Below are 22,232 nucleotides of genomic sequence, written 5' to 3'. Positions count from 1 at the left end.
GTTCATCGCCAATTCGCTCTCCAGGCATACATCATACGTATTTTGCAAATAATATTCTAAGGTCGTGTTGTTTTAAAACTGCTCTGTTTGAAAAGGGTTAAAAGTTCTACATAAAAATACCAACCCAGAATATACTCTGTAGAGCACGTTAAAATTAGCCTTCTTAAATGTTACAATTGGGGTTCGGGATGTTTTCTAAATATTTACCTAACATTCCAACGCCCTGACTTAAGGGTAGATTATGTTCTAGACTGACTGTCACATACTTTATTTCTGATTTATTGAGGTTCGGTGATCTTAACATTTTTGTACGCGCATTCCAGTTAAATTCCTCGAAAGAACTTAAGCATTAAAATATTTCTACAGAGGAGTAAAAATTAACTTAATTAAACACAGTTTATTTATTTTTATTTCTGTAGATGTTTCACTTCTTGGGTAAGAGAAACCGTGAGTTTTTATTTTACTGTTCATTTTACACCTTTTCGATCATATTATTCAGTCTCACGCTTCATGTGCCTGTCAATGATAAATTGCAGTGTGTTACATTTAATTTTCAATCTGCACAATTAAATGAATTTTTACTAATAGTAATATCAAATTGCATTGTAGTATTGGCAAATACGCATTTCATATATACATATTTTTATTTCTTCTTTTTTCGCGATAATATATGCTTGCTTGTTTATTAATTTAACTTAAATTTGTCTTTTTTGCTTACCGTAACACTTTATTTACTGTGTTTGCTTTACAGAATTTATTTCATAAGCTTAAATCTTTGCATTTTTTGTTTATATGCTTACTGTTTTTTCTTGCATACCTTTGTTATTATTGTTTTTTTTTTCTTTGTAAAACTTTTAATATCCTTTCTAACTAATTTTACATATTTTTCTGTATATTCTAAATAAATCATTCTTAAAAATATTTTATGCGGCCTTAAAATAAAAATAAACAATATTATACTATATATTAAAATTCAAGAAATAATAGTAGTACAATGAACATTATGTCAACGTTATTTCTTTAAAATTAAATGGCACAAAAACCTTTGTTTTTTCGAATGAATGTTAGTTTACTGATAGCTCGAGAGTTTTTTTGACTTGTGCCACTATTATTTCCGAGGTGCGAAGTGTAGTGTTTTTATGTTGTTTAAAATCAATCATCAAGTATTTACTAGTTAATTGGCATACAATTAGTCAGTTAGTTAATCACAATAAGATATGTTTCGTTGTTCCATATACTCGTAAACAGCTCATTTTTCGATAAATATAAATGACATGGCAGAATTGTCATACTCAAATCAAATAAAATAAAATTTGGTAGCCATTAGCCAAAGACGAAAATCAGACGAAAAATCAGTAGGCTGAATTGGAACGTGTAAAATAAAAATGTTGGTAACGGTAGCAACATTAACTCTATCCGGGATTTAAAACCCTATTATATTTTATGAACATGTACAATTATTATTTTGAAAAATCAATCAAATTCGCCTTCAATCACTCGGGACGCGCGTCACGGTGGTCCGGTTAGGTTAATTAAATAGCGTGAATGGATCATCTTTGATCGAAGGATCAGATGGTTTTTGGCCCGCCCAAAGTCGTAACAGTGGGGATGCGGACTTCTCGCAATAGCAAGATAAAACCCCTTCATCATATTCTTTGAGACCAAAGAAGGATCAACTCAGTGCTGCCGTATCATCGACTACACTATTCCGATTCTTCGTTTCACGAGCGCCATGCGAACGCTTGTAGTGCCATCTGTGTACAAGAAATGAAATCACTCATAAAAATAATACCAAAAATTCCTTCGAGCCGGATTTGAACCAGCGACCTATGGATAACAGTTTGATTTCCTCTACAGTCCACCGCTCTACCAACTGAGCTATCGAAGGGACGGGGCGGGATTTGTAAAATTATTACCATAATTCAAAGACGTAATGGGAAATTATTTTCAATTTTTTTTATTAGGTAATAAATACATTTGAAAAATCACAAGAAAATCGGTATTTTTCTTATTAAAATTTATTAAGAAATAAGGGAGATATAAAGGATCAAATTCTAGTAATTTGAATAAAGATAAAAACAAACAATTCGTGACGTCACAAGTATAACGACATCGTATACGGAGATAGATTTCACGTAAAAGTCTATGATTTAAGCAGAGTAAATGGAATGGGGTGACTTTGATCAGTTTTGAACTTCAAACTTTTATAAAAAGGAAATTGAAATTGTTTTTTTTTTAATGTTGTGTAAGCGAGAAAATAATAAAAACTTGGTGATTAAAGTCAACCTTCGGAGTGGGGTCACTTTGATACATCAGGATTTTATATGTTTGTTTTGAAGATTTTCCAATTATAAATTACTTACAAAAAGGCGTGTCTTTATGGGCGTTTAGTCGTATCTCATATATATATATATGAGATACGACTTAAACGTAAGTAAAATTTATTTTTTAAATTATTCTTAACCGAAAAGGGGAATTTTATTATAAACATAAAATAATTATTGATATATTAATCAATTTTAATATATTAAGGTGATTTTAAAAAAAAGTATTTAATACATAATTGATACCGATCACATAGATGACACGATAACCTTGCTTTCTGATCAAATAAAATGATCAGTTATGGAAAATAATTTTTCTCTAGCTTACATTATTATCGGATCCGAATGAGAGGTTATTGTGTCCTTTTATGTATGGTGGAAAATTATCTTTCACAGCTTTGAAAACATTTATTTTACCAAATGATTTAGAACCCATTACTTTTATTCCAGTAAAGCAATTAATGTATCTGTTAATATGTTTCTTATGAAGACGTAAAACATACTTGGGAAATTTATACTAGCCATTTTCAAGACACTAACGACATTTTACAAGAAGTGCAATTATTGAAGTGTACTAGGTTTTTCTACATTTCGTCACAACTATCTGATTTACTCGACGACTTATTTACTGTAACCGTTCGAGGACAAAGCCTCACATTTATTTCGCTAATTTTAAAAAGAAAATGATTTTGAAATTTACTAAGACTCGTTCATATGAGTTATAATATTTTTTATTTATATCCTGAAATCCCGTATGTTGGGAGGAAATCCCCTGGCCCCACATTTTACTATCGCTTGAAAAATAATTTTTTCCCTCTGTTCTGGAAATGCTAGCTAAAATGCTTTTAAGGATGTTTAACTTTATATTATCCATTGTATAGTGTTCCAAAACATATTTTGTAATGGTTGCAAATGGCCCGAATCTTCGTAAGCGCTTTTTCTAGTGTTTGAGCGAAATCAAAACTTTTATTAATAAGCTCGACTCATGTCACTCACAAAACAAATATGTAGGTAAAATTACCAATTTCAACTAATTTTAGAAAACTTCTTACATTATTCGTTAAATAAAAATTAAAATGTGCAAACAATCATAAAATGGACACTTAGTGATCTAAATACCAGTGATATCAAGATAATACAAATTGCACAAAATTACTTTTACCATTAAATAAATAATTGAATAACTAACACTTCAGTCTATCACAGAGTTGGAAAAAAAACAGCTTCACGGTTCCACTACTGACTTATTGAATTCTTACTTGAAATAAAAGCATTCAACATTAGCATTTAAAGCGTATTTTGTATTACTATATAGAAAAAACCATTTAAAATTATGAGAGGTTTCAAAGTTATTCAGAAAAATATTGACTATATATCCGCTGATTAAAGACACCTTACGATTTAAATGTCGCCCCATTTTACTATAGCTACTAGCTTCAAGGCTGGCGAGAGAAAAGGAAAAAACATAGACAAAAACTCGGGTCGTTTTAATTTCTATAAATGGCATTACCAACATTAAAATAAATGCATGGTTCGTGGTGTACTGTTATGAAGAAGTTCAGTGTCTTTTTTTATTTTTTTATTTGTTAATGGAATGTTAAACTAAGCCAAATTTTTTATTTTTTTATTTTTATATATCGTATTATCAGCGCTATGATTTTTTAAAGTTTTGTATTTCTGAAAAAACTCCGCGAGTGACGTCAGATGTTGTTCTATGACAGTTCTTCCGATTGGTTCATTTACGGTGAGCAAACCGGATATCCTTCAAAGCTCTCATATCATTGAATGGTTCATATGAACCAGTGACGTCGTTCAAAGTAGCGCGTTTTTATCAAAACATTTTTTTTTTTTTTCGTACATTTTGAAGAAATTTTACCGTACAATTTCGTGCTCTAATTTTTACCGCGCGAAAGAAAACATTTTTTGTATCCGACTTCCCGTACGGCGGAAGTTCCTCATTACCAACCGAATAATATGGCTTTTCTGAGACATTGAATATTGTACTCGAAATTTATGAAAAAAATGATTTATTATTAGGATCTTTAAGAACACTTTAAAATTCGTTATATTATGTCCTGTATGTTAAATCCAATTTCACGATTACAGTTATTCTGAAACTTTTGGAATTTTTTTTAAAATTTATTTATTTCATCTAAGCATGTACATATTTGTGTTCCTACTTTGTTTATGTATTAATCGTTTCTTTTCTTTTGTTACAGCAAAACTATCTTTCAAATTTTGGTTACCTTCCCGAAAGTAATTCCGAAGCCGGAAACCTTAGAACTGACCATCAACTAAAAGAAGCCATTAAAGACTTACAGGTAATTATTATAATTATGGTTTATTACTCATTTTGAAAAATTCTTACAAACCATTGATGAGTGAAACGAAAGGTTTGCACAGATTTTTTACAGCAAAGCTAAATTTAATTTATAAGATGAATGAAAGATTTGTGGCTCTTTACTTTGAAGAATATTGAGAATTACTAAGAAGTCAATATGTGATGATATAACTAAAACTTGCAACCAAAATGATGTGTCACTGTACAGATTTTGCCCAGAGATGATATTGTACCTAACTTAAAATATTATCAACAATATTTTGAGTTGGTGACAAGTTTTGTAGACAAGGACTAATTTTAAACCCCAAGGGAGTTATTAAGATTAATATATAACAACACAGCTAATGGAAAATATTTTGAAGAAGGGAATATGGAAGTCTAGGCATTTACAGGGCTTATGACCTGTCATTGTATGGTTTAAGTGGTCACTCACTGAGTAACATGCACCATTCTCCCTCTATTTGAACCTCCATATTAATATTTTTAGATGATGCCTAGCATGTAAGTATAATAAACAAGCCGAATCTCACCCGCACCAATACAAAAATAAAACAGTTGGAAGAATGGAAAAAACATGAATTTTCAAATATAGGCAGAATGTTGAATGTCAGTAAAACCGGTCCCGTGGGTAGTGTTGTGAACTTTGGATCAGGAGGTCTGAGGTTCAAATCCCCCTCTACCACAACTTATTTACTATTTTCCAATATGGTTATTTTCGGCTAACTAAAATGGTCTTAAAATTAAAATTTTTTGAGGAACGAATTATTAAAAAAAAAAAAAAAACAACCAACGATCGGTCATAAGCCTTGTAAATGCATAGATATCCGTGATCCGTATTCCCTTCTCTTAAATATTCTCCATCTCTCTTGTAATATGCGAATACTTAAATGGATTTCTTAAAACACATATAGTAAAAATTATAAACCAAATAATTAGTTTTTATTCAAAATAATAATATTAACATTACTATGATAAATTACCATGAAATGTTAAATAACGTTTCTTTTTTAATTGAAAAGACAAGTTAAATCATAGGAGCCCTCCAAAAATTTCAACACAAATCATTTGTCTCTGCCGGGGGGGCCGTGGATGACCAATTTGTTCCTTTTAAAATCAATTTTACCAATTTTGTCTGAGCCTGCTACCGTCCCCTGAAGGCCTTCAGCACCCACAAGGGGGCGTTATCGCTTTGAGAAAGACTGAGTTTAATAAATCGACTATATAGTATGTTCACATCTAAGAAAGTGGAGTCTTGGGAACAAAACAAATCATTAATATCGGCTCTTGTTCTGAGAATCCTAATATATTTAAACGGAATTTGACATCTTACTATCCTGTTAGATTACATTGAAACTAATGCATTCTATTAACCCTCTGAGTGTCACAAGCGAGACATCTCGCGCATGTTACATAAACACATAACACAGTAACATAAACATTTGCATGTAAATGTAGAATATGTTTTACTGCCAATTTAACACACTAAAATGAACAAAGAGATTATTCAACTTTTGGTTCCGCGTGATATCCTTTAAAAACACTTATCTCTATTGACCTTAGAGTAATAACCTAAGAGAGTCGCCCACACGTAGAAAAAAACATTATATGATTATTGACCACGAAGTTACCTACATATTACAGCAATACAAAGGGCCGTAGGTACTAGAGTTAAGATTTGCAAGCTCTAAACCGTCCGTTACACGTTTGTTGTTAAACTGAAAATCAAACAATGATTTGGAACGCTTTTGTTCTATGGAATAGAGCTCAAGAGTTTTTCTAGAAAATTATTACTCTGAGCTATTGACAGTATTTTTCTTACCCAAAAGCATGTCAAAATCTGACTTTATATTTATTTATTACAAAAACACCAGATCTGAAATTCATTATTATATTAAATATAAATTATTTTTTTATAATGCCAAAATGTACACTTAGAATTGTCTATTTTTCACTGGTTGAGTCTTTAATAAGGTATGGGATAATAAATCAAATGGCCATTCAACTAGAACCAATATCAAAATGATGCAGGATCTACAGTATTCCATTATTAAGAAAGTTTTACCACCTGAATGATTCAATCAGAAAGATAACAAAAGACTCCTTTACCAATCACTCAAAACTCTCACAGTTCAAGGAATTTTGTGATTCTGCATTATTTTAGAGCTGTATCATTGTAATATTTTTAAAATTTACCAAAATCATGATCACAACACTCGATTTACTTATAATGATGGTTTAGTGATCCCTAAAATTAGTAACAAATATTTATTTATTTATTCATTCATATTTTTCTCTTACAAACTATAATCAATACCTCACTGGGGTTACCCGTGCTGAGGACACATAACAATATACTTTTTTGAAATGTTTTTACATTCTCATTTTTAAAAATATCTCCAAACTTTTATGAGCTAATACTAAAATTGAACCCTTTTAGAATTGTATCTATAGAGATCGATATTTCAACAGAGAGAAAGAAAATAACTAAATAAATGATGAGATGAATGCATTATTGGGAATGTGGAAATTGAATTACTAATCTAAATCTAAATCAACATCAGGAAAAATGTTGAAGGTTAAATAGTCTGAAAAGTAATCACTTGAACTATCCGATGAAACGTCTTGAACCCTGCAAATACATTGATTTTTCAATTTCAAAAAAATACTCCATCTCACTTGAGATATCAACATCATTGTGTCGTTATCCAAGTGGTATATATGGCACAGCGTTCGTGCGCCAAATGCAGTGTATCTCGATCAACCGTTACATGAAGGTGGTGATTAGTCTAAAGCTTCAGATGCCAGTCCAGTCCAGGATCAATGAAATAATATTGGAATGTAAAATCACATTTGAAATCTATATTTCATATTCAAATTTATTCAAATCCAAATGATTTTTTTTTCCAAAATGGCATTACAAATAACAAAATATTTAAGGCGTTATATTGGGACAAAATATCAACCCAAAAATCCTTGAGCAATGTTAAACCTAGTTTCACTTAAAACACGTGAAAGATGTCTATCTCCAAAGTGATAATGTTCAGCTGCCTGACTGCTCTTCCAATCGGCATAACCAGACGCATGTTGGTTCTGGAAGCCGGGAGGTAAAACATTATGTGCTGACGCTGTCAGAGATAACCACCAGGATCATAAAAATTGATCTCTCTAAAATGGCCGAGTTCTCGATAAAATCTCATATCAGTCTGAAAAAATGGGTCAGTGTGAACCTATCTCTTCTAAATTGCAGAAATTGACCTTTCCAGGAATCGGATGCAGGGCCTCAAGTATAGTAGACAAACACGTCAACCAATAAGTTGTTAGACAGACTTCTCGATTTTCCTTTTCAGGATTATTACCTGAGAGTAGACATCGAGTCAAAAACACTCGTTCAGGTTCTGATTCTTCAGGTTCAGGTTCTTGTTCAGGTTCAGGTTCAACACTTCCGCTTTTCCACATTTCTGGCAAAAAGTTATGGGTCTTCTTGCCAACGTAATAGTGCTGCCTCGATGCCAGAACGATTTTTGCATCATATTTCACGCTTTTCTGTAGTATGATGCTTGCTTTTCTTTAGTGTGTTTATTGCTTTTTTGTAGTATGTTTCGTGCATTTTTGAAGTACGTTTCTTGTTTTTTTTAAACCCACTGAACTTATTTCTTGAATGTTTGCCTTTCTCTCAGAGGTTTGGTAATATACCAGTGACTGGAGAAATCGACGCGGAGACCAAAGAGCTGCTGAGCCGGCCCCGCTGTGGAATACCAGACAGCCCAAACGGTGGCCAGGGGATGAGGATGAGGAGATTCGTGCAGCAAGGGGCGGTCTGGAACCACACTGATCTCACGTGGAGGTAAGTGTTTTTATAAAATCACGATTATTTTATGTACAACGAGCTGAACCTGGCAATACTTTGCTGTTGATAGATTTGAGTACATACTCGTATGTAGATTAGATTAACACAATCGAAAGTTTGATTTCAATTATTCAATTTAGTTAAATTGAGATATTTGGCGGTCTCCGTGGTGTAATGGTTGAGACACTTGACTCTCGCATGGAAGGTTCCGAGTTCGATTCCCGGTGAGAATACAAAAATTGAATGTGGTTTTTATCAAGCCTGGGTGTTCTTTGTTATAATTTACCACTGCAATTGGGCCTCCTGGTCTGTTGTGGTGGTAAAAAAAATATATGTACATTTACATGTTTATTTTTGTGTTTCGGATTACATAAATTGTGTAAATATACGGTTATAGGGAATTTCGATAAATGTGAATTTGAACATTGTTTTTCTGTCACTGTCTTCCAGATGACTCCACGACACTGTGCGAAAAAGACAACTGCATTTCGGACCTTTTGTTAGAATAGACAAAATCGACGTTTCGTAGTCCTGTCGTGTCCGCACCTAAAAAAAAAAACAATTTCATTATTTTTTAAACAGAGGATTCGAATAAAACATTCTGTATAAGAAAGTTCTGCGTTTTTTAAAAATTGTTATTTTTTATACCGTGCGCCCGAAAACATTGCCCGATTGTGTCGTGAAAGCGTGTAAAAACCGTTCAGATAAACGTTAAAAAAATGGTTTAACTTTTCATTTCTGAGTAGGTACCTAGGTACTTGTTTATGATTAAATTCCTATATATAATAAATATTCTAATTTAGAATTATTTTTATGAATATCAAACTCTGCTCTTTTTGCCAACAGGGATGCACTTAATGTAGGAATATGATTTTTTTTAATGTATTGAATGTAAGTTAATATTATTTTAGGATAACCGAAAATCCAGTAAGAAGAAATAAATTGTTAGAAAGTATAAGGAATTAAAGGAAATATTCTTATTGGGACCCATAAAAATCTAATGTTTCTTCTAAACATTCAAATACAAACTTTTTAATGTAAAAAAAACAAATCCTCCAATTTTGTAATTATATATATATTTTTTTTAGTAACCTTGTATATTCGTTTATTGGGGACAGAGACACAGTTCAAAGTAACACAATCAGGAAACACCTATGCCTGTAAACTTGCCCCGACTCGCTAGAAAATCCGTGTTGAGTCGGCACTTACTATCCATTCACAAACATAAATATTTACAATTCACACAAACATATACATATACATATTATAATTTATACATGTATATTGAGTTTATATATATTATAACACATATCATTATTTTAGTATTAAAGGAAATAAGCTTATTGGGTCAAAAAAACGAACATTGTTTGTAAACATTCAAATGCAAACTGTTTAATATGCAAAAAAATAATATTCTCCAATTTTTTTAGTATATGTATTCGAGAATGCCGCCCTGGTTAATGTTGAATAAAACATTTACTCTGTGAACTTTTTTTCTATTAAACAGATTGAAGATTTTGAGCTATAAAAATGCTTATGGCAAAGCCCACCATTTTGCAAAAAACCCCGCGTAAATCGGTTTAGTAGTTATTTATACCCGTATGCAGAGACAAACCTTAAGGCGAGGAAAGTACATTCTATTGTCTTCACCTTCGGGTTATTTTCTGCATTTGAAATTAGAATGTACTTTCCTCACCTTAAGTTTAGTCTCTGCATACGGGTTAGTCACGGTTAGTTACGGATTAGTCTATCGACGACACACATTCGAGTGAGTTATCAAGATTGACAAGTTTTGCAATAGAGAATAAAAAGATTTTTGATTAGGGGAAATTAATGTCCATGTTTGAACTATTTATCAAAAAATCTTATGTCTTCTAAAAAACAATGAATATAAAATAATGTCACATGATGATAAGAGCCATCTATTAAAAAAAAAACACATCATTTTTCTGCATTATTTCAGATGCGGTGAAAGAAAATGTTTTTAAATAAGTAGGTACTGTCGTATGATTTCTGATTAGTGAAATAATAAACTTAATTAATTTGAAATAAATTTAAATTTTAGAAATTCATCTATATGTTTGACTCGGTTGAAATTGAAAATATTATAATGGTGTGGATCTTCGCTAAACAGTCTAGACAAGCGCCATCGTGCGGCGAGTAGAAAAAGTTCCCACACTAAATAGTTTGTAGCTATACATACTTAATCAACCTACAACACAATTCATTAGATATTACCATTTGACATCCGTATATTATATTGCTTTTATTGAGTTCGATGTAAAAATAACAAATCACGATTATTTATAACATGTGAGTAACATAGAGGAAACAGATAGATTTATCGGGCGCTCCTCACAACAGCCCGGATAGCTCAGTCGGTAGAGCATTGGACTTTTAATCCAAGGGTCCAGGGTTCAAGTCCCTGTTCGGGCGATTACTTTTTTATAGATAAATTATTTTTAGTTAGGAAATTTGATTTTTAAAATTATAAAACTACACATATTTAATTTAATTTCATAAGAAAGGAATGATTAAGTGACATTGCCCGTTTTTTCCAAAAATGATATATTCATTTGTCAACGTTATAAAAGTACTCACGTTTTTTTAAAGTAAATAATAGTGATTTGCAAAAAACATCTCCAATAATCCAAGGGTCCAGGGTTCAAGTCCCTGTTCGGGCGATTACTTTTTTATAGATAAATTATTTTTAGTTAGGAAATTCAATTTTTTAAATTATAAAACTACACATTTTTACATTAATTTCATAAGAAAGGAATGATTAAGTGACATTGCCCGTTTTTTCCAAAAATGATATTTTCATTTGTCAACGTTATAAAAGTACTCACGTTTTTTTTAAGTAAATAATAGTGATTTGCAAAAAACATCTCCAATAATCCAAGGGTCCAGGGTTCAAGTCCCTGTTCGGGCGATTACTTTTTTATTGATAAATTATTTTTAGTTAGGAAATTCGATTTTTTAAATTATAAAACTACACATTTTTACTTTAATTTCACAAGAAAGGAATGATTAAGTGACATTGCCCGTTTTTTCCAAAAATGATATTTTCATTTGTCAACGTTATAAAAGTACTCACATTTTTTTTAATTAAAAAAATAGTGATTAACAAAAAACATCTCCAATTTTTCATTGTTCGTGGACCATGGGCAACGTTCGACTGGTCGCCTTACCTTCCAGGGCCCCGAATCAGAGGGAAATTAACATTTATCTTAAATTTTATCTACCAAGTAAAATTAAGTTTTCTGTATGAAAAGCTGAATATCCATATTCTTTTTTCTTTTAAACATGTTCAATCAAGGTTACAGACGAAGAAACTTTTAATGTTTATACAAAAACTCATTTTCGTAATCTAATATAGAGTTTTCATTATATACAGTCAAAAATAGCTGTGTTAACTTCCCATTGTAATCGGGGCCAGAAATATGATCGAGATATTTGGAAGGGTGTGACGATGTCTTGCCGGGCACCCGCTAGCACAGCGCGGGTTTAAACTGTGCAGCTCGGTTATAAACTTAAACTCCCTATCTGCGTAATCTATACATTTGAAAGCACAACAAAATTATTGGAATCATAAACGAATGAAACATATTGAGTTTACACACGCATTTTAATTGGTATTTTTTAAAGGATCTAGGTGTGATCAATGTCTCCGCAGAGGTATAATTCGCTAGAGAAGCCTTTAGTTCTATTTCATTGAACAAAAGCGTACCAAATTTTTGGTTTAGTTTTTAGTTCAACAACAAACGTGTAACGGATGGTTTCAGAAATTGTTTTATTTAATAAGTCCATACTTCGCTCTCATACACCAAGGTCGGAACCAGGACTCCACTGTGAACTGCTACTTGAACATACTTATACAGAAAGCAGCCAGACATATAAACTGAGATAATAGCACTTTTGTGAAAGGTGCGAATTATCAAATTTACGCAACAGTTGGAATGTTTTGACTTTATCAAATGATAAAAAACGAATACATAAGTTTTTTTTTATACTACAAACAAGAATCTAACTATGTACTCGACCAGTTTTAATGATTTTCAAAAACCGTAAATTTTTTTCTAGTGAATTGGGTGTTTTCTACAAATTGAGGCATGTCTTTTTTGTGATCGACACCATTTTCAGAAGGTACCTACATGGAATATAAAAATTAAAATGTACGAAAAATGTTTTTTTTTATTTTTAAGTTATTTAAAAAAAAGGACAGGTAGATATATCTTTAACAATGTTTGATTATGTCCAAATGCTTGCAGACCGGCTGGATTTCCTCCCTAGGGAGTTGTTCATATTTAAATTTATTTCAACAGAGAGGGAAAAAGTTTTCGAGAAGAAATTTGGAAGTCTAGGCATTTACAGGGCTTATGACCTGTCGTTGGCTGGTTTAAGTGGCCACTTTACACACTGTGTAACATTCACCATTCTGCCCATGTTTGAACATCCACATTTCCTCAACTCTTCCATCTGTTGACTTTTGTGAAGTGAAAGAGCTGAAACCTTTATCACGTGGGTGAGATTCATCCGGCTGAACCAAATCACGATAAAGGTTTCAGCTCTTTCACTTCACAAAAGTCAACAGATGGAAGAGTTGAGGAAATGTGGATGTTCAAACATGGGCAGAATGGTGAATGTTACACAGTGTGTAAAGTGGCCACTTAAACCAGCCAACGACAGGTCATAAGCCCTGTAAATGCCTAGACTTCCAAATTTCTTCTCGAAAACTTTTTCCCTCTCTGTTGAAATAAATTTAAAAGATATATCTTTAATCATAATTATTACTTAATAAAAATGACAAGTAGATATATCTTTAATCATTGAACAAAAAAATACAAAATTACAAAATCTAATTTTAAGAGAAAGAATGTTTATTTTTTTTGTGAAAAATAAGAATATAAAAAAAACATGTAAAATAATATGTTCTCTAAAATAAATAAAAACAGTAAAGAGAAAGCAATTAAATTTTTAAAAATATAGTAAAGGTACATGACTATAGCTTATTATATTTATTTTGATGATAAAATTACATATTAAAATAGCGTATCTGGGACTACCGATGTTTTTTGCATTAAAACACAGTGGATTTTTATTTCAACTTAAAAAAACCTTTAACATAATCTCTTAGTTAATCGCCAATGATTGTTGCCAACCTTTTTGAATGTTTTGTGAACTTATTATTGTGTTGTTCAGAAATAATACATTTACGATGTTTACATATTTATCAGCCGCGGCGCTAATGTTCTATAAACATAACGAGACAGTATAGAGGCCACCTCCCCTCGACGCGACGCGAGCATGGCAGTGTAAAATTGCCGAGCTAATAGTTAGCTCCAGCGATGCCCGTAACTGATTGATGGACCTTATCGAATCATTCGAAATCGATAATGAGAATATCAGATAATAAGACTATTTATTTATATATATGCATACATAAAATTAAGAATAGTCCAGAAACCGCATACGCACATCAAACAGAAGACGACTCATAAATGAGTAGGTTTACGTTTTGACCTATTAGTTTCTTTGTAGACGCTCAGTACGCAACTCGTGATTTGAATTTAACTATGCCGCGTTGTGTCCTTTTAAAATAAATAAATACTGCTGGGATCTTAAAGAAACAGGATGCACTCACATTTCATGTGTAATTAGCTAATGAAGGTGTATATAACAAATGCATTACTTAAAAATGAAATTATTTTTCCATCTGTCCGATTGTCGAAAAAACAAAATGGAAATTTCGTTAGTGTTGCCAGGGTAGTAAATTTTTTTACCCTACTTTGCTCATCTAATTAGAGAATTAATGAAAATAAAATCTCGAATTAAACAACTCTGTGGTGGACGTTTGACCGACATTATCTTCAAAACATCAAATATTATTTGACATGATATAAAAATATCCGTTTCATGTCAAATAAAACTTGTTTTATATTTTAATTTCAAAGTTCATTAATTCAATTACTCTAATTAAATGACCCTTTACTTATCTGCTCTGTTGTGTCAATCAATGTTTCCGCGTGCACAATAAAATTTTAGAGAAATTAACCGATTGCTTTTTTTTAACCTTACATTTGTGTTATGGTTATATTCTTTGCGAACTGGCAATATTACCCGGCGACTTCAAGTATGCGCGCGGCGAAAGTGTGTCTAAGTGGGGGAATTATTGGACAAAGTCCTATGTATTCAAATATGATTCTACGCACTTCTGGACTATTTTTAATTCTATGTATGTATATTATGTCGATTTTAAACGCCCTCCGAGGGCTTTTTTTAAAAATAGTTACGTATAAAGGTTTATAAAAGGAACAATTCCAAATGAGAGCAGCCATTTACAAAATCTGAGTTACCAAAAAAATTATGGTGACCTCAAAATAACATAACAATAATGTTTTGAGTTTGTCCAAATGCTTCGACTGGCTGTATTTCCGAAAATTGTTTTCAGGCGTTGTCTAGTGGGTGAATTGGTTCAGCCAAATGAATTTCACCCACATGATAGTTTCAGCTCTTTTACTTCACAAAAGTCAACAGATGGAAGAGTTAAGGAAATATGGATGTATAGGCATAGGCATAATGGTGAATTTTACACAGTTTGTGAAGTGGCTACTTAAACCAACCAATGACAGGTCATAAGCCCTGTTAATGCCTAGAATTCGATATCTCCTTCTCAATTATTTTTTTCTCTCTGTTACAACAAATTTAACATAACATCATTAAAAAAGTGTGTTTTGGCTCAGGTAAATGGGATTAACTTGTTTATTTAAAAATAGATCAATGAATGTGTTTTTTTTAAGTAGGCTTGTTAACAAGTAGGTTTTTTCTGTAATGCAATTCACCACTGTTATATGGCCCCCTTGATCTGTTGTGGTGGCAAGATTAAAAAAAAACCTAATTAAGACACAATATTATGTATATAAATCTAGGTACATTTTGGTAGTTGTTTTTATTATTCAATGTTTTCCATCATTAAAAAATTATTTTTTTGTTTACAATAATGCGTTTTTTTATTAGGTTTTTTTAAATTTAGGACAAAATTTATTCGTTCTTATGATTAACGCAAATATTTAAATTTTGGTGATATTTTCTTTTAGTCGTAAAAACCGTGTTAAAAAAGTAACAAGCTGTGATAGAGCCGTTTAGTGATTTAATTAATAATACTATCAAAATTATAAATAAATTGTAAATTGTAAAAAAATATTCCAGAAGTGTTTTCAGATAAAATAATAAATTTACGGGCAATGTTTTTTTGTAATTCTTGTTTAAAATATTTTGTTATCCTAAAAGTATTTTTGTTTACGAAAAAGTACATTTCAGAAAAAAATGTACCTCTGTAATAATAATGATGGTAGATTTGAAAGAATGGTAACTGTGAAGTTAAGGAATAACTCATACGTATGAACTCAATTCGAATCGTTAAGTAAATCCGTATTGAGTCTGTTAAACGACTATTTCATATAAAATATTACTAAAATTAGAGAAAGAAATATAGAAGTCTACGCATTTACAGGGATTGTGACCTGTCACTGGCTGGTTTAAGTGGCCACTTTACGAACTGTATAAAATTCATCATTCTGCCAATATGTGAACATCCACATTTCTTAAATTTTTCCATCTGTTGATTTTTGTGATGTTAGAAAGCTGAAACATTTATTTTTTTTCCTTTTTCTAAAATGTTCTCCACTTCTGTTTAAACATGTTTATCCTTATTTATATATTATTTATTTAAAAAAAACTACATACATTATAACGAAAAAGTACAATATAAAACAAATAAAGCAAAATTTAGACCAGTTAGAGTTTTCTATGTATAATTAAGTATAATGCCGAAAAATAAGAAAAAAGCGTATCCGTGTAAAGCCATCCCGTATCATTCCACTAGTGAATTTTTTTTTACAAAAATTATGAAATAGAACATAAGAAAAGAAAAAGTTTTTTGTTTATTCGGTCGTAAAAAATCTTTTCGACGACAGATCCATACGGAGTAACTCTAAATCAGCCTTCCCTCATTTCTTCTTTCAAACACGAGAAAATGAATAAAATATGAACGTATTAAAAAAATAAAGATTAAAAAAAATAAAAGATATATAATCTTATTAATCCATAAAGGGTGAAATCCGGTCTTTTTCTACCAACATTTGGACAAATGAAAAATGTTGTTCGCTGTTTTATAATCGATTATTCTTACGATTTTGGTAAAACGTATGACCGGTTATGTGCATCACTAGTTTGGGCGCATTTAATGAGTTTGTAATGACTCCATTAAAGGGTTTGCCATTCGAGTTACCGCCGGCCAGAAGACTCCCAAGTCTGGCTGTGGTGAAGAGACCTTTTCATTTACCAGCTGCATTTTTCAGCCAGGAGTGAATTACGGCTTGATAAAGAATGAAAAGAAAATACTTTCTACGGGGGCGATTTTCTTACAAAATCCAAATGAATAAGCATAATATAATGTATAGCAACGCCTATTACACGGATCAAAATTGATAAAAAATGCGTTGGCAATCTGAACAAGTAGTTTGTTTTACATTGCAACAGAGATGAAAAACGTTTTGGAGAAAGGAATCTATGCAAACAGGGTTTATAACTCTAATACCTATTTGTACTCGTGTAAGGACTGGATTTTCCTTAATGTTTGAGTTTCCTGTTTACCATATTGATGTGCCATATATTTGTTTTTTTATCTTTGTTATTTTTGTTATTTTCTTAGGTTAACCTTTTCTTTTATTTCTTTCTTATTTAATTTACATTTTTTAGATCTTAATTTTAAAATGTACTTTTAATTTTCTAATTATTTTTATTTTTTCAGTAGATATGAATGGAAATTTTCGATTTACTTTGTTTTATTTTTTATCTTGTTTTAGTTACATTTATGAGCACACACTATTTATATATGTGTTTGATTTTTTCTTATATTTAAAGTATATTTAAGTAAATTGCTATTTTTTAATTTTAATTGTATTATTTTACTCTATTTTCTTACTTCAAAAAAAATATATTCTTTAAACTATTTTTTATGTCGATTGTTTTACACGTATACAGTATTATGTCTGTACTCTTTTTATTTGATTATTAATTAAAACTAATATCTGAGCACCCGATGATAAACTGTTATTGAATAGTTTATCGGGACAAAATAAATTTTAATACTTTGTTTTCTTTATAATGTATTAATATTGTAATAATGTGTATATTTTATTGAATAAAGACTATAAAAAAAATATTTAAAAAATGTTGTGCTTCTGATCCTATGAAATATTTGTGATGATATACTCACGTGTCATCTATGATGGCAAGTATCTAAATCACCTCAGTTTTGGAGACGATATAGTAATAATAAGTGAAGAGGTAAATGAACTGGAATCTATGGTCAAAGAATTATACGAAGCCTCTTAAAAGATCGGCCTGGAAATGAATATAGACAAAATCAAGATTTTGAGTCCAATATCTTGCAACATGTGTACCGGAAGTAAAACTATCGGTGCTTTTGACGAGTACATTTACCTTGGGCACAAAATCAAATTGGGAAAATTTAATCAAACTGCGGAACTGCCTAGACAAATCGGGTTAAGTTGGGCTGCGTTTGGAAAGCTGAAACACGTTTTTAGAAATAAGGAAATCCAAAATAATCTGAAGGCCAAAGTATACAACTCTTGTGTTCTGCCGGTGGCAACATGCGGTCTTGAAACCATGTCACTCATTGCTAGAAGTGTTCACAAAATTAAGTGCGCTCAGCGGTCTATGGAAAGACAAATGTTGGGCGTCTCCTTAAGAGACCGAATAAGGAATGAGGAGATAAGACGCCGTACAAAGGTGACCGATATCGCAGAAAGAGGAGGAAGACAAAAATGGCTGTGGGCGGGTCATGTGGCGAGACAAGAAGTCGATAAGTGGACCCCCAGAATACTAAACTGGAGACCCCACGAAAGTAAAAGGAAAGTAGGGAGACCACAGAGGAGATGGACTGACGACGTCGTCGAACTCGTGGGCTACGGATGGAAACAGAGTGCCCAGGAGAGAAAAACATGGAGAAATTTGGAAGAGGCCTATATCCAGCAGTGGAGAGAAACGGGCTGATAAGAAGAAGAAGACTCACGTGTCTGTGTCAACTTATTGATCGTCCCAACTCAACACATGACTTTTAGTCCCATAGAGTTGGGATTTATGTCTAAAATAATGGGTATTAAACTGTCTTTAAGTTAATAAATAAATCAAATAAATATCGCACTTCCGAAAGTAAACTGTGGTTTTGAGGAGACGAAAAACGATATTTAAAAAATATATTTTGAAGAAAAAACGCGGTCTTCCTTTTCTTCACACAAAAAAATATACATATTGAAGTCTGAACTGGCATCTGAAGGGTAAGACTGATTACCTACCCCTTTCATTACCAGATGATCGAGATAGGCTGCATTTGGCATAAAATCGCAGTGCCTAATGCATCACCCGCATAAGGGTAAGATTATGATATTAAAAAACAAATTATGAAGTTTTAAACAGTATCGTCATATTATTAGGTACTTCTATGCTTTATCTGGTTTATGATCTGTCATTAATTGATTCGAGTGGTCCCTTTATACAAAGGGTAACCTTCACAATTTTACCTGTGTACTTAAATGTAAGTAGTTATCTACTTATTACACCGATGAAGAAGTTCAGCGCTACAGGAAATTAGATATAAAAAATGCATTCCAGCATACGGTAAAAATTCAAGCATTTACTTTTACGGCGATGCTTTTCGAAAATGTATGAAAAAAAAGAACTGCTTTGAATGACGTCACGAGTTCTTGTGAATCAACCAATGATAGTGTTGCGATAGATTTCCGGTTTACGGGAAGCCAATTCACCGCTCAGCAGAACCCACTGTAGAGAACTTGTGACGTTCTAGGCGGAGTATTCAGATTTAAAAACTTAAAAAATTCATACATAAAAATGTTTCGTTTAGTTTGATAGTCTAATAACAAGTTTAAAAAATATGTGAAAAAGCAGTGAACTTCCTTATTGGATTGTATTTATGAATGGAATAATATACAGAGTGTTCTCTAAACCCTGACACACGATGATCAGTATGAGCAAGAAGACATATTGGCACATTAAAATAAATTTTTAGAACGAATAAAATTTTAAAAAATAAAATATTTAAAAAAACAAATGGTTTCTAACTGCTGCAGGGGAGAAACGAGGAGAGGGGAGGCTGACACACCGTTAACCGCGCGGCCGCGCCCCTTCGCTTCTCCCCTGCAGAAATAAGCTACCATTTGTTATTTTTAATATTTTTTTAAATATTTTTTTTTCGTTCTAAATATTTTTTTTAATATGCCAATGTGTCTTCTTGCCCATACTGATCATCGTGGTTTCGGATATGACAGGGTTTAAAGAACACCTGTATAAATTTTCATTTTCACATTTGCAGTGCTATCAAATAATATTTTCACCACACACGACTGCACATGTCTGCGTAGCAACACGTCTGATCATGGTAAAAGTCTGTTAGAGAATGAAGGCACGGAAGGCGATTAGGAAGTGCAGTAGTTTTTTGATTTTTTTGATGTTAATAGGCTATTAAACAAAGTAAAAATATTTTGTAAAAAAAATGTGTATCGTATTATCAGCGCTGTGATTTTTAAAAGTTTTGTATTTCTGAAATTACTCCGCGTGTGACGTCTCAAGTTCTCTCCCGCGTCTTCACGTTCAGTTCAGTAAACCGGAAATCTTTCACAACTATTTCATAATTGGTTGATGCATATGAACCAGTGACGTCGTTGAAAGTAGTTCGTTTTTTATAATTTTTTTCATGCATTTTCAAGAAAATTTGCCTTAAATTTGATGCTTTTATTTTTTCCCCTGGTAAGAAAACGTTTTTTCTATCCAATTTTTCCTAGGGCTAAATTTCTTTATTACCAATCAATTAAAATTTCATATGTTTTTTTATTGGGTGATACCGCGTGTGTTGGATTTGTTCCGACGTGGGCCGCGATTATAAACGGCTATCTTCATAGACGGTATTAACTAATACCGATATTTATGTACGAAAGTGTGTATATTTGTATAAAAATTCAAAGTATCTTCGTTGGTAACCGGTAATTAAAAAAAAAATTGTTAACATATTCTATTTTTTAAACAGAAAACATAATTTTATTTTGTAGATAAAATTGAAGATAAATTTTATCTTCCCATCATAATCGAGGCCCGGGTTTAACCCGACTTAGTTTAGGCGGCCTTCGTGATGTAGTGGTCAAGACGCTTGACTCACAAACATTAAATGTGATTTTTCTCAAGCCTGGGTGTTCTGTGATGTAATTCACCACTGTAATTGGGCTTCCTGGCCTGTTGTGCAAAAATAAAAAGGGTCACGTATAACAATTCATACAGACGATTATTCGGATTGCCCAGGTACTGCAGTGCCTCTGAAATGTTTACAGCTGGACGAATAAACACCTTCGCTGCCCTACTTCGCCAAAGAGCCTGGAGCCTATGGGAACGCCTGAAAAACTCTAATAACGAAATTCTCCAAGCCACAGCAGGGTGGATCCATTCACCGTTGTTTGAGCGATGGCGCGATATGCTAAGACCACCATAAGTGCTGCAATATAAAATTTTATTTTATGTTTTTTTGTTATATTTTTGTTTATTGTTGTATTTTTGTTTATATTTATAATTATGTTCATGTTTATATGGTAGAATTGGCTCTGCACTATATTGCCATTTTACTGGAATAAAATAAAATAATAATAATAATAATAAAAACTGTAAACTGTAAACTGTAAATTTATTTATTATTTATATATACGCCCGATGAGCATTTTAATGGACACATTTATACATAGAAAATTATTATAACAAAATTAGAAAGACTCAATGGTTTATAGTAGACTTTGAGGGAGTGGAAGCGGGAGAGAGGTGTTTATAATTGAATTTGATTCAGTGATCGTTTGAAAGAAGACAACTTGTTATCAAAGAAATCAAGACTGGTATGTTTGTTGGCAGACCGAAGAATTCTGGGCACAGGGGAATGAAAACCATAGTTAGCAAATGTAATACCCTGAAGATGGCTCCTGCAATGGTAGCCAAAACGTCGGAACAAATCCAACACACACGATATCAACCGAAAAAGAAACATATTGATAATAGTGGCCGTGAAAACCTTCGCACCTATTTAATTAAAACTCCGTTTTCTTAGCGCTTGTAACGTGTCTTAAATTTAATTATGCGACATTGGCATCATCTGTATTTATATACAGGGTTAGTGTCTAGTCTATATATAGGATTTGGTCCCTTGTCCCTGTCCCAGATATATGGAAATGAAATGTCTTTTACAACACTTTGATCTGTGGATTAGAAAGATAAACCTCGATAATATGTTTATATAAATACGCGTTAGGGTGGCCAACGAAACGTTAGCAGGCGCTAGATTAATCTCACCCCGGGCCTGTCCCTGTTCCTATCTGTTGCTTGCTACAGGACTGGATTCAGAGGCATTCATTTTAACCCTTTAGACCTTAAGGCTGTAGTCTAGTAAAACGCTCGCAAAATGAGGAAATCATACGATTTTGCTATTTTAAAACGAATTTTGTTTTAATCGCGCAATAATAAAAAAATAAAAAAACATAAATGAAATAAAAACAATAATTTTTAAGGTCCGTAAAAAATATACTTAAAAATTTTATAAAACTAAAATATAATTACTTTTAGACCGGCAGATTACGCCATTTCAAAT

The 22,232-nt window shown here is 32.0% G+C and overlaps 1 protein-coding gene and 2 non-coding genes across 5 annotated transcripts in view; 2 read left to right on the top strand and 1 right to left on the bottom strand.

The window, feature by feature from the left end:
* The window catches only part of LOC148282536 (uncharacterized), a 359,774-nt gene that overhangs the window by 216,055 nt on the left and 121,487 nt on the right, over positions 1-22,232 (top strand). For all 3 annotated transcript variants that reach the window (XM_088224921.1, XM_088224922.1, XM_088224920.1), the window contains 2 exons: positions 4,544-4,645; positions 8,343-8,509. In XM_088224921.1, the coding sequence (XP_088081047.1) occupies positions 4,544-4,645; positions 8,343-8,509 (269 nt within the window). The remainder of the gene's footprint in view (positions 1-4,543; positions 4,646-8,342; positions 8,510-22,232) is intronic.
* Positions 1,800-1,888, bottom strand: TRNAY-GUA (transfer RNA tyrosine (anticodon GUA)). Its single transcript is given in 2 exon segments — positions 1,800-1,835; positions 1,852-1,888. It is a non-coding gene; the product is annotated as a tRNA-Tyr (tRNA).
* Positions 10,876-10,948, top strand: TRNAK-UUU (transfer RNA lysine (anticodon UUU)). The gene has a single exon. It is a non-coding gene; the product is annotated as a tRNA-Lys (tRNA).

This window comes from Micrasema longulum, unplaced genomic scaffold (genome assembly GCF_059751315.1).
Source record: "Micrasema longulum isolate JH-2025_06_02 unplaced genomic scaffold, ASM5975131v1 h1tg000319l, whole genome shotgun sequence".
Classification (NCBI taxonomy): domain Eukaryota; kingdom Metazoa; phylum Arthropoda; class Insecta; order Trichoptera; family Brachycentridae; genus Micrasema; species Micrasema longulum.
This window is presented reverse-complemented; position numbering and strand designations above follow the sequence as displayed.